At 43.0% G+C, this 13,474-nt stretch overlaps 2 protein-coding genes across 2 annotated transcripts; one reads left to right on the plus strand and one right to left on the minus strand.

The window, feature by feature from the left end:
* The first annotated feature begins 912 nt into the window (after positions 1-912).
* On the plus strand, positions 913-3,481 carry LOC129365306 (myristoylated alanine-rich C-kinase substrate-like). The gene is made up of 3 exons (XM_055038440.1): positions 913-1,008; positions 1,401-1,470; positions 1,966-3,481. The coding sequence occupies exons 1-3, from the start codon at positions 913-915 to the stop codon at positions 2,487-2,489; spliced, it is 690 nt and encodes a 229-aa protein (XP_054894415.1). The 3' UTR covers positions 2,490-3,481.
* A 5,304-nt stretch (positions 3,482-8,785) lies between these two features.
* Positions 8,786-13,102, minus strand: col10a1a (collagen, type X, alpha 1a). The gene is made up of 3 exons (XM_055038777.1): positions 13,011-13,102; positions 12,603-12,725; positions 8,786-11,247 (listed from the first exon to the last, which is right to left on the minus strand). The coding sequence occupies exons 2-3, from the start codon at positions 12,709-12,711 to the stop codon at positions 9,413-9,415; spliced, it is 1,944 nt and encodes a 647-aa protein (XP_054894752.1). The 5' UTR covers positions 12,712-12,725; positions 13,011-13,102; the 3' UTR covers positions 8,786-9,412.
* Between the last annotated feature and the right edge of the window lie 372 nt (positions 13,103-13,474).

Here is a 13,474-nt window from a genome sequence, read left to right on the forward strand (position 1 = left end):
GTGTGGTCTGATTTGTTGTCAGATGGTGAGAAAAATAACTGTTTGTGTACGTAAAAAGATATATCGATCGCATTCGTTTGTCTAGGGGCGATCCAATCTTTAAAAAAAAATATTGATTTGAAAAAAAAATTATTAAAGAAGAAAACATCCTCAATGGGATTAGCTAAAATAAAATGTACAAAAAAGAAAATTTGTTGCTTTTCCTGCAGAGGGGAAAAAAAAAAGAATATCAGTAAAAAAAACAAAAAAAACAACACCCCCCCAAAAAATTGTAAATGCATATCTTTTCTTGCAGCGTTCCCAAAAATATCTACGTTTCCAAATCAGCCTCCACATCAGATGCTCAGAGTAAAGAGCCCGGCGGAAAACGGTCCCGTCTCCCCGCTCTAACGTGGATCCACAAAGTTGTAGGCCATGTTGTTGTGTCTCTCCCATTGTCCGCGTCCCCCCTCCCCGCTGCACGACCCCTACCCTCTCAGCACCCGCCCCGCTTTACGTTCCAGGCTCGTGATTGGCGGAGACGCGGGGGCTTTTTTTTGTCGTCACAGCCTCGGCGCCCATTCATCAGCGGACTTGGGCGTTGTACTCCGCATCTCATTTGCGGCGGGGCCAATTTCTCCCCATCTACAAACTCTGCTCGAGGAAAAAAAAAAGAGAGAGAGAGAAAAAAAGAAAAAAAACCCGGATTTCTTTTGCGCCTTCGTTACATTTTCTCCCCCCAAGTGCTCATTACTCTCATTGCGGTCTGATTTTTTTTGGGGGGGGACATTTCAGGCTTATTTCTCGGTTTGTTTCGCGCAAAGAAGGCAGAGCGGCGTGCCTTGAATTTCGTTTCGGGAGGAAGCTTGCGGTCTTTTGTTCATTCATTTGATCGGTCGGGTTCCTTTGTTGGAACAAAAAAAAAAAAAAAGCATGGGAGCGCAAATCTCCAAAACCGCCGGGAAAGACGAGGCCGCGGCGGAAAAGCCCGCAGAAGGAGCGGCTGTTGCGTCGAAGGCGAACGGACAGGTAAACGAGCCGCCCTGAATTATTAAATCCTTAATTGCCCCGCGCGGAATTTCGCCTCAATTTAGCAATGTGTTGCGTCAATGGCGTGCTCCATGTTCCCCCCCGTGGCGCATCCCCACGCTCACCGGCATTCAGGGAAAGTGGCCACATGCGCCTATATGTTCTTCCACGCTGCCGTTCGGTTGTTTGACAAAAACCCGGTCCAGACCCGGGATTTCATCGGGATGCTTTTTAATTGGTTCTGAAAGTCGGCGTCTTGTGCAGCTTTGAACGCATTTTGATTATTTATAATTTATTAATTTTTTTTCTTTAAATGTGCAGAAGACGGGTTTGTGAGAGTTTATTTTGCATGGTTTGAGTGGATGTGCGTTGTTTTTTTTGGGACTGTGCAGCAGGGGTCTGTGGTCGCCCCTCACCGTGGCATGGCCATTTTAAAAATCGGTACCACGCCTTTGTTGCCAGGTTCAAGAAAAGAAACGCTTTTTGTTTTGTTTTTTTGTTGCATAAATGAACCTTAGACTCAATAAACTCAAATAGCACTACGGTCGAAATGTATGAAGCGCTCAGAGATTTGGTTAGTGCATATCGATTTAGCTGGTTTATGGTAGAATTTTTTTTTTAATCCCAAATTCCTATGTTGTTTCTACAGACTGAACGCCCTCTAGTGGTGTCCCGGCTTTATTGCAGTTTAAAAACCCGAGCCTACTGCTGAAAGCTAGACGTGTGTCGTCATTCTCCTAGTAACAGATGTCTGTGCAATTTTCCTTTTCCTTTGGAGGGCTGTGTGGGTAGCTTCTTTTGAATATTTCTAGTTTTGGAATTTGGTTAAATCCAACGGTATCCCGTTGATACCGTTTACAAAGAAGTTTTTCCAGTGTTGTCCTCACTAATGTCAAGACGGTCCCAACACAAATCTTAAATAACGCCATGATTTGGACCTTTTTGACCTCTTTCTAGAGAAGCCGGGCAACAAGACTGGAGATGCACACCGAGGCCAAAAAGCACCCACTGAAGAGGTGCCAAAAGAAGAAGGCGAAAAAGTAGAGGACGCCGAGGCCCAAGGAGACAAGGAGGCATCCACCACAAACGGGGAGACCTCTGCCAAGCCGGAGGAAGGTACCCCGTCCACCAGCGAGGACGGCAAGCAGAAGAAAAAGCGTTTCTCTTTCAAGAAGCCCTCCTTCAAGCTCAGCGGCTTCTCCTTCAAAAAGACCAAGAAGGAGTCCGAAGAGGCATCTGAGGAGGGGGCGGCCGCTGCTGCAGACCCGGCCGAAGGTGAGAAATCCACCGAGGCCCCCGCCGAGGAGGCCGAGCCGGCTGAGGGGAGCGGAGGGGAAATCAAGGAGACCGCAGCCGAAGAGGCGAAGGCGGAGGAGCCGAAGGCCGAGCAAGCAGCTGAAGGAGAAGAGAAGCCGGCCAAAGCTTCTCCAACCGAGCCAGAGACGGCAGCCAGTCCGGAGGCCACCGCCGTCACCGAGTAACCCCTGCTGAACAACGCACCAGAATGAAGGAGACGATGTAGCCTGTCTGAAGGAACTCGAGGACTTGTCTAAAACCAGGGAATTTTTTTTTTTGTTAATTTTCTCTTTTGTTGTTTTTTTTTTGTCGTATATGTTTACTACTCTACAACCATCTCATCCATAATGACTGCAAAGTCCCAAGCAGTGATGGACAGGAGGTGCAGCAGAGAGCGATGCTCCTCACTGCTTCTTGGTGCTTGCATTTGTAACATGGGTGAGTGTGAAAGTGCATAATGTGAGTGGATTTATTATTTTTTTTATTAAGGTGATACCATCACAACATTACTGAATCTTTTTTTATTTCCATATATTTAATCAAAGTATTTGGTGCTGGGCAATTGGATGTAGCAGCTCAAGCTGTCTCTGCAAGGTCTGACACAGTGTGATATTTAAAGGGGAGGTCCTTAAGCGAGTCTTAAGTTGTCATTGCAGTGTACAGTTGTTTACAACTCTCTAAGCTCAACGCTCCTGTGAACACAAACCATTCCTGAAATAGATTTAGCCGTCAAAACGATGATTGGTGCTCACCACTTTCCATTAGACTCCACCGTTTCAAAATCCTGTAGTGATGCACGTTGTATAGACTTTGATATTACTGGTTTTATGGCTGAGATGTACCTAATGACTGAAGTTTTTAACTGATTACCCATTGTAAATGAAGTTTTTCTTTTTTCTTTCTTTTTTTTTCACCATTTGTAAGATTGAATAAAATTGGGAGATGTTTTAAGCAGACTTTTGCATCATGCTGTGATGACTGCAACACCACTCTGAATCCACAAGTCAAAAGCACACAAAGTCAGGATTTCAGACGCTGTCCTCTACCGGCTTCTCTTTCTGTATATAACGAGGCTCACATTTTTTCAGTACGGAATGTAACATTGCCTGCAAAAACTGGTAACAAGGTGTTGAGTTTGTTTCCTGTGAATTCTGAAGAATAAAACGATGAAGTGTGAGTTGGCACTGTGAGCTTTTCTTTTTCCACATAATGCACGACGACAGAGACAGGAGGGGGCGGGGCGGCAACGACACGAAGGGACATTTACATTTACTCAACAGCTCCCTCTTGTGGATGTCGTAAGACTTGAAGGGAGATTTTATTTTAAACTTCGAAACTGAGCTTATATGGAGAGCCATTTCAGCCAAAATTAAATAAAAACAGAAAATGAAGGAATGAGTAAAAATAAAAAAAGGGTAAAATTATTGAGCAATTGGCATCTTTATTCCCATTGATATTTATTCATACATTTATTCCCAGTTTTATTTCTGCCCCGTTTTCCATTTTCACTTATCTTTTTTCAATTTCCCTTTTTCATTTCTTTTCTGTTTTTTTCATTTTCATTCATCCTTTTCCAATTTTTAATTTTCATTTTCTCATTTTCTTTTATCATTTTTTTTACTTATTCTTTTAAATTTATTTTTCATTGATTTCTTTTTCATTTATCCTTTTCCAATTTTCCTTTTTCATTTGTTCTTTTCAAATGTTCCTTTTTTCATTTGTGTGTTTTTCCCCAAAACTGGGAAAAGAAAAAATAATTATATGCTAATGACCAGCTGTGATCCAAAAGGTGCACACTTCTCTGTACATCATAAGGGAACTAACTGCAATATCCAGAGGCAGCTCTATGGAGCATCGAAGAATGAGTTGTTTTTGTTGAGCTGAGAGAATGAGAGTGGCAAGCCTCGGAGATCTGCATCGGAGGCCATCTTTCCATTACCAGACATCCACTCTTCTTGCTTTCAGCACAGTGGGCTTTCTCCCCTTGACTTGGATTGTCTCCAGTTGATTTTTGACAAGGCCAGACAGCAAACAGAAACAGAAGTTGAGAACAATGACTTCCATTTCCTGCACTGTTTTAGAATTGTAGTCCGACTGTAGTTTTCACAATGGCGGCGAAGGAAGTGAACGAAGCTGTTCAATCCGCGTTGGCTGCTCTTCCAAATATTGAGTAAACTTTAACAGTCTCCCCGTTCTGACCGGTACTTCTCTCTTCACAGAGGAGGAGAGTTGCTTACAGCGCAGGCAATTTCCGGTTAGCTTCTTATTGTCAAAGTGGGACGTTACATACATCACAGGCAAACATTGGTGTTTGGATAAAATTTAAAACCTCAACACAGGTCATGCCTTCAGAAAGCAATTGATTCTGAGAGTCCAGATCCTCTTGATGAAGCAAAGTGTAGAACAACGGGCTGGTTTTTACCAGGCTAGGTCTAAGCTAATTCTGAGCCTAATTTTCCCTTAATCTTGTGTGGGAATAGAAACAGGAAGGAGGAATTCAAGGTCTTGTAAATACCTGGATTCACCAGCCTTTGGTTCCAGAACCACCAGGGATTGCTGTTGTCTCTTTCAGGGAACCGACTTTGGACATCTGAATCCCTGTGGCGTCATAGTCGGCGCTGGTCCCAACAGCGGTTTTTCCTGTCACAGGTCACACCTAAAAACAGGCTTTCTGGATTGTGTGACACTGAAAGAATGTCACTAAGTGACCTTTAGCACAGACATAAAAAAAAAACCCAATGCAAAACAAATAAAAATGGTCACGAACATTAAGCACAATTAGATTCCTTCCTATTTCACTTCATTGTTTATTTATAAAGGACATTAAAAAACACCCAAAGCATTTGTTTACAAAAAAGTGCCATACAGTTGGGGCAGATAAAACCAAGAAAATATGAAATCTTATAATAATAAAATTAAAACATAAAAAAAAGCAGAATAAGAAGTACTTAAAAAAAACTACAGAATTATAAAACAGAAAACAACTTATGTGTCAAAAGCCACTGACGGGCTGCGACTGTGGTGCAGGGGTAAAGGGGCAAACCATAGTCAGAGGTCTTTGCCACATGTCTTCCCCCTCTCATAACCAATTGTCCTTTCTGACTCCTGTTCAATAAAGGTTAATAAACCTGAAGAAAACCTTAAAAAAACCCCAAAAAACAATAAGCACTGAAAATAAGTGTTTTAAAGAGAGATCTAGAAAAAAAAAACAGAAAAGAAGCTTGTCTAATGTTCAAATTGTTTAACAATCTCACAAAAAAGGCCTGATCTCCTCTGACCTTCAGCCTAGTTTTTGGTACAAAACAGTCACATGATTCATCAACGTAAAACATTTTTTAAAGCTATTCTAACAAGGCAGGATGTAAAGAACTTTCTTCCAAAGAACCGAAGATAAAATGAACTTTTTAATCGACTGCATGGGAGTTAAGAAGCTCAGGCTGCTTGTTTCATTTTAGCACTGTGCTCAGGCCCAGCTAAATACTTTAAGTGAGAAACACATTAAAGGATCATTTCAATTAATAATTTAAGTTGGAAAAAAGTGTTAACAGTTGAATCTGAGGCAGTTTTATACACGATAATGCAAATGTAAATCTTTTAGAAATCCTATCATGTGGTGTACGGGATCTACCGGCTAATAAAAAACTGTTACGCTTGATTACAGTTTAAATTATTTTGAATGGCTTCTGTTTAATGACCTTCAAAATGAGGGTTTAGTGGGTATGGAAGGCATTTGAAGTTGGCTAAAATCTATATTCACAGCAAGCAACTGCTCTGTATTGACACATTGGTATTCTTCTTGCCAAACCTCAAGCCCTGTAAAAACACCCGACTTATTTTAAAAGTTTAGAAGACTGCCACAAACTTCTCCAGGGTGGTTTTCACAGTCCACAACTGCGTCCATGTACACTGCGAACCATCTATTTGCTTTGCACCCAGTTTTACTTTGTGCGTTGCAGCTCTGGCCACCACAAGAAGGGCGTGCTTTACACATAATATTTCTATTTCTGCTTCCTGGTTTTCTTGTCCAGCTCGGTTAAGTTGGTGAGGTATTTGTTGCTCGGTTTAGTCCCCCAGTGTGCCTCACTGCTGAAATATCTCATCACGCCCATACATCATCCTCCGTCCTGGAAGCGGCTACTTCTCTTCTTTTATTCTAAAAAAAACAACAACAACAACAACACATGAATAGTTTTGAGATGTCAGGTGAAGGGAGAAATCCTTTTGGTTCCTGTGTTTTGGCAACACAGGAAGTGGTGCATCTATGTTTCTGTCTGTCCATCTTTATCCTCCAACCCAATGGCAGCTTCCACTCCGCTCTCTGCCCTGGGCCTCTCACCTAACCACTGTCTCGCCCTCTCACCAAAGAAAGATCAAACAGCTGCTGCCTTACCAAACAACCTTCCCTGCTCCCTTATTCCACACCCAAACTATTTTTAGGGCCACGCTCACTGTGACTTCAATGGCAAACCTGCTTTTCAAAGCTTTAAGCAGCAGAGTCGAAAACCTTGAGATAAGGTCTAAAGCCAGTCTGTATCTTATTAGGATTCAGATTTTATTTTCGCTTATTGTGTGATTCACTTCAAAAATGTCAAAAAACAAAAAAAAACTTTTATTGCACACTGCTGTGTTAAAATTACTCTACCTGTTCACAAAACATATTTAACATATGTGAACCTTTGTAAATTGACATTTTTTGTGGTTACAGCCTGATACAAATGTGAAGCAACTGCAGACACAAGTCGCAGCTTCCGCTAGCAAATATTAACAAACTCCCGGTGGAAAAAGGCCTGTAATATTTATCCATTTGTGGCCTACAAGCACCCATTTTAAAATCTTCCTAAAACTTTAAGGACTTTCTCTGAAACTATGTGAACTTTGAGATGCGCTTGGGATTGTTGTTCTCTTTGAAGGTCCGACAAATCCCAAACTTCAGCTTTCTTACAGGCAGCAGGACATTTTCTCCCAGGATTTCCTGATGCTTAATTAAGTGAATGCATGTTGCCCTCCACTCACTGTAGGCCTCTAGAGTTAGACTTAGGAAACAAAACAGCCCTAAAGCAACACTAAGCCACTGCTGTGCTTTACTTTAGGTATGGTATTCTTTTACACCATCCTGAAAAGTCCCAGTTGGATTTCTTCTCTCACAGAACAAAATCACCAAACGACTTTTGCTTATTAATACGCTCCAGCGGTGAGAAAATTAGATTGAGCTTTTCTCTTCCCTTTGGTTCCATAGTTGTGTATGTCTTATTATGGATAAAAATACAAATAACATTAACTTTATGTGTTTTTGGTGCATGAGCAGTTTTGAATTTATGCCAAAAAACCTATCTTGGTGAGTGTTTTACAAAACATTTCAGATGCAACTAATAGTTTGAGGAAGCCAATCAAACAGAGTTTATGTTCTCCTGATTCTTACATGTTTAAGCCATGTCACGATGAATATAAACAGAGGCTACATTTGTTAACGATCAAGTAATATGTGCATTGATCATGTTTCTGAGAAACAGGTTTGATGAGATATGCACATGCCTTTCACTGCAATGCTAATCATTAAATCACTTAAAGGAATGCAGAGCAACTCCACTACATTCAGGGTGAGGCTGCATATTTATGCTGCACACTTGTGATCTTTGATCCTTCACACGGCACTAAATCAAGAACCGTCGTGCATCGGTAACAGAAATAACCACGAAGTGGTAACTTGGGAAATCTTTAACAAGCAGTGAAATTCACAGTTATATGCCCCCATAACTCCCTTTAAAGCTCTTTTATATGTACTTAGAGTGGAGTGAGCTGAGATGCAAATTAGTCTTTCATATCTGTTATGCTGTAAATATGAACTTCTCTTTTTAGAAGGTTGTCAGCACAGCAGCTGTCCTAGGTCATTTACCCATTGCATACCTTGCAAAAGTTTTCACACACTTGAAACCGCTTCAGATTATTTTCACATCAAAACCAAATGCTTCCATGTATTTCACTGTGATTTAAGTGGTAAACAAATACCATATATCACAAAAGCATAAAGTGGAAGGAAGCTGCTATACAGTAAATGGCAAAAATACAAATGTAAATGTTAAAAGTACGATGTGTATTTGTTTTTTGCTCTCTTTACACCTAATCCTATACACCTAAATAAGTTCCAGCACAAAGAACCTTTCATCAGGAGTCACCTCATTTGTAAAGAAAGACCAGCTTTGCTTCGTTGAACCTTTGGATGATACAGTTTAGCATGCGACCATGACAAATGTGATAAGTCTTCTCCGTCAGTCCCAAACAGGTCGATTCTAAACTGTGACCCTTGGTTGGTCTCACTGAATTGAGGTTGATTCTACTTTTTTTCCAATTAGGGAGATACACATTATAATTAAAATTTTCTGTATATTTATTATATTAATAGGGTTTTACTGAAGGTCTTAGTAGACATAAATAATGTTCATTAAGCGAAATACTTCCATAAAAATGAGTCTGAGGGAAAGGATTCAGTAAGACATTATTTATTTTGGTCTCGTTTTACATGGCACAATGCATGTCAAGGGTTATAACAATGTTGCTGCTGAAACAGTTTGTGTTTAGAAACAAAAGTCAATTTGATCACCATATTTCACAATATATTCAAGTCACATTTAGTCACAAACATGTTGCAGAGAGAAGAATTAATGTACTTTGATAAGATTGTTGTTCCCTTCCATGCCCAAAGGAAAAAAAAGAAAAAAAAATCAAGATTGTACAAAAACGAAGAAGACAGACATTAAGTTCAAAGACATTAGTTTAAGTCAGTATAAAAGGAGCAGTGTGTGAAAAAAACCAAAAACTTTTAGACACAACACAGTTATAACACCTCGATTTCACATGCTGTTTACATTACAAACATCACTGGAACATTGTGTATTGCTTTCTCCCTCCTTAAATCAACTGTTTTCATAAATTAGTTTTCCTTCTTTTAAGCACCCATTTCTTGTAGTTTTCAAGTTAAGATGCTACTATTCCTCAAGAAGGTTGCACTGCCTGTCTATTGGGTTGCGGTAAATGAACAGGGAGTTTTTACTTTGAGAAATAGATTGCAAAATTAGTTGGTTGGCTTTTTGGAAACTTCTGCGCCAACGTATCACGTTGAGGCAATGAGGAATCCAGAGAAAGAGCAGTGGACATTCTCTGCAGCAAAGACACCGTTAGCCTCTTCATCAGGGATCTGGACGTAGACTGTGTCCTGCTCATCGAGCAAGAGGACAGCGCTACCAGACATCTGGTCCAGGAAACCCTTGTTATACTCATCATAAGTGAACATAATTGGCTGGCCATTCTTGTACAGAGCCACCAGGGCATGAGCTCCATTGACATGGATGCTGTAGGAGAAGTAGTAAACTCCAGGAACCTGGCAGGTGAAGATGCCTGACTCAGGGTCATAGTGATTCTCAGCATTGTAAACAATCTGGTCAAACTTGATGGGAGTGCCAGCAGCAGGGTAGGGAGTGGCCAGAACTGCGGTGAATGCAGACATGGGGGACTTGACCATAACCTCACTCAGACCCATGCCCTTCTCGAAGACAACCTCACCAGGAGGTCCAGGGGGACCAGGAGGGCCAGCGGGGCCGGGCTCTCCATCAGATCCGGGCTCACCGGGTTGACCGGGGGGACCCTGAGGTCCAGAAACACCCTTTGCAGCCAAACCAGCAGGACCAGGAGGTCCAGGGAGACCGGGGTGTCCCTTAGCACCAGTAGCACCAGCAGGTCCTTGTGGTCCAGCAGGTCCTCTGGGACCTGGGGATCCATCAGATCCAGAGGCACCTGGCTCACCAGGGCGACCAGTGTGTCCTTTGGGTCCAGCAGGCCCTGGGATACCTGGAGAACCTGGGGTACCTGGGGCACCAACATCACCTTTGTCACCTGCAGGTCCAGTGGCCCCTCTGGGTCCAGGAGGACCAGCTGCCCCTGGATAACCCTGCTTGCCTTGGAAACCCTGTGCTCCCTGATCTCCCTTATGTCCCTTAGGTCCCTGAGGTCCACTTGAACCTGTGTCACCTTTAAGACCAGCGGGGCCAGTGGCTCCAGGGAAACCTCTTTCACCTTGAGGTCCAGTTGGACCCATTGGGCCAGTGGCACCAGTAGCCCCAGTATAACCTGTTGGGCCCTGCTCTCCCTTTGCACCTGTGGCACCTGGGCTACCTGGGGCTCCTCTCTCTCCCTTCTCACCATTTGCACCTGGCTTTCCATAACCTGGAACTCCAGGAGCACCAGGAGCTCCAGCAGGTCCCTGATGACCCTTAGGCCCAACAGGACCAGGCAAACCGGGGGCACCATTCTCACCTGATTTACCTGGAAGACCTACACCTGGGGCACCAGTGTGTCCCTTGGGTCCCTGTGGTCCCATGGGGCCGGGAGCACCATCTCTACCTGGGCTACCTGACTTTCCTGGCTCACCATTGGCACCTGGTTTGCCTGGCCTTCCGATTCCGGGTGCACCGGTTGCTCCAGTTGGACCCATAGGTCCCTGAGGTCCTGTTTCACCTTGAGGTCCAGGAGCTCCATACCCTCTATCACCCTTAGCCCCAGGAAGTCCAGGAACACCTGGATGTCCTTTCAAGCCAGGCTCTCCTCTTGGTCCCATTGCTCCAGGAAGGCCAGCAGGTCCTGGTTTGCCAGTTGCAGACAGACCAGCAGGTCCTGGGCTTCCAGGAGAACCAGGAACTCCCCTTGGTCCCTGAGGGCCAGTGGCTCCGGTGTCTCCCCTCTCACCAGGTGCTCCAGGGATGCCGGGTTTGCCAGGTCCACCTGGAGTTCCAGGTTTGCCAGCGACAGAGCGGCCAGGCTGTCCGGGAGGTCCAGGAGGCCCTTGAGGTCCAGAATAACCTACGCCATCCTGACCTGGCGGGCCAGGTGGGCCTTGAGGTCCCTCAGGGCCAGGCTCACCTGGAGGACCAGGCTCACCTGCCACTGATACCACTGTGAGAGAGAAAGAGGGATCATCATGAGTACCAAAACCAAAATAGTAAAATAACACTTTGGTTGTTGGGTTGTGTTGAGCCACCATCATGCATGTTCAGACAAACAAAATGTATAAAATGTTTAGTTTATGTTCTCAACTGGTCCCATTCAGTGACACGATTTTTAATCTTTAATATAATAAGCTAATTTGCGTTGGAATGTAATTCAAATTCATTTTAAAATGGAGCTATTAGAAGAGTTCTCGACCTGATTTTCACAAAATAAAGCGTAAATAAATCCATCTAAAAGACATAATGGGCCTTGAATCTGATTGGGTCTAATTGAGATGCACTCGTTATTGTTTCTCATTGTGGGCACACGAATTTGAGTGAAAACATCCCTCTCTTTCTGCTCAGCTCTCTCTCTTGCTCTCCTGCGACACTCTCTGGCTAATTCTGGCCCAGTTTGGATAAAGCGAAACCAGATGTCCTGAGTTTTGTGTTAAGCAGGCACACCCAGGCAAAGAAAACCATACCACTGGCTTACTGGGCTCTAATTGCCTGTGTCGAAACCAAAAATAATCTACAAGCAGCTCATTTCTGGAAATAAAAACAAGGGTGTTTACTCGCAGAAAGGCTACATGGAGTATTTGCGATGCCTTCTTGGAAAGATCTAAAAAAACCTTATATTTTAAGGTGGTGGACTTGTTTTGCATTTGTTTTTTTACTGGGTAGACTGGAAAACGTTCTCTGTGGAGGGCTTGCAAACATACACAGGGAGCTAGATTTTATCCTTGATGTAAAGAAGCAACAATCTCGCTAAAAAACAAAAAGAACTGCATAATAATGTGTATATGTATAAGATTGTAAGTGCAGTTCTATAACTTTGCATTTTGTCAAAAAATTTTATGTTTAAATGCTAAGGGGAACTTCTGTACATCAATCTCTTAAAAACATAAAATAAAAAATTAAAAAAAACTGTATCAAAGTATCAGATTCTTCAACCTCCAGAAGCAGAAGAGAGTCTGACTCTGCACCCACTGAACAGCTCTGTCATTCTGCATCTCAACAGAAAGGATGAGTGGAGAGAGGCAGGTCCACTGCCGCAGCCAATCAGAGAGCGGCACTGCCGCTCAGCAAAGTGGAGTTCGGTTTTTAAAAATCCTACACAGCTGTGATCAGCATCTGCCTGGCTGCCTGTGTGCATCAGACACACGAAACCGGCTAATTTCTTCAAGATTCAAGATGTCACAAGGTCCAGCTGAGGTAACAATGACTTCCATGTTGATGAAATGCTGATTGTTTTGCTTAATTTTTCATTTAGAAAAAAACTGTTAAGCCAACAGCCTGTGTACAAGATTGCATTTTGCTCACCGTGGCTCTTAACATTCATGGGCACCACTTTCTTCACCACGTAGCCCTTTCCAGTGGCTGCTGCAGAGGCCACGATGAGAAGGAGGATGCTTGCCACTCGTAGGTCCATCTTGCAAGCTCAAACCTGCGGGAAAAGAGAAAGAGATTGTCAGTGCTACTGTCCCACAGGTAAATCTTTCTAGCATCACTTTCTATCATGTCCTACAGACGTTTGCTCTAACACTGAAGCCGCAAATCGGCATCAGCAGAATGCACACAAGAAGTCTGTTAGCAGGATCTTCTGAATATTGCCAGTGAAGCATCCTGAAGTTGTTTCTCCATTGAGCCAAGCCCTAGAGAAAGCCCAGGTCTCTGCTATTGCTTCTCCACAGAAATAAACACTGAGAGTGGAAGAGGAAGGTTGGACATACCGGCATCCAAAGGGGAAGAAACCCAAATCTCTTCTGCACCAGAGAGCTCCTGGTGCTGCTGTATATCCTTAGGGTAGGAGCACAACTGAGGATCTGCTGCCCTCCAGTACAATGATGTGGGTATTTATACCATATCTGCCCCTCACATCATTAAAAAAAACTCACCAAAAAAGCACCTCCCTCCTTAGAGCTAGGGTGTAATTAGCAGACAGATCTTCCCAAAGCGGGCATGTCACGTCAGAGTGCCTCCATGTCTTGAATATCCAGACACATGATTATCACATTTTCTTCTGTCTTCCCTCTTCTTGAAATAAAATCTGGATAAATGAAAATTGTATTGAGGAATTTGAGAAACAGTTTGATGCCATTTAGTTCCTGTATTGTTATTGACCTTTATCCCTTAAATTTATTACTTTTCTATTTTTTCTAATTCCTGTAAGGATTACAAACTTGTCACGATTA

This window comes from Poeciliopsis prolifica, unplaced genomic scaffold (genome assembly GCF_027474105.1).
Source record: "Poeciliopsis prolifica strain line A6 unplaced genomic scaffold, Auburn_PproV2 SCAFFOLD013, whole genome shotgun sequence".
Lineage (NCBI taxonomy): Eukaryota > Metazoa > Chordata > Actinopteri > Cyprinodontiformes > Poeciliidae > Poeciliopsis > Poeciliopsis prolifica.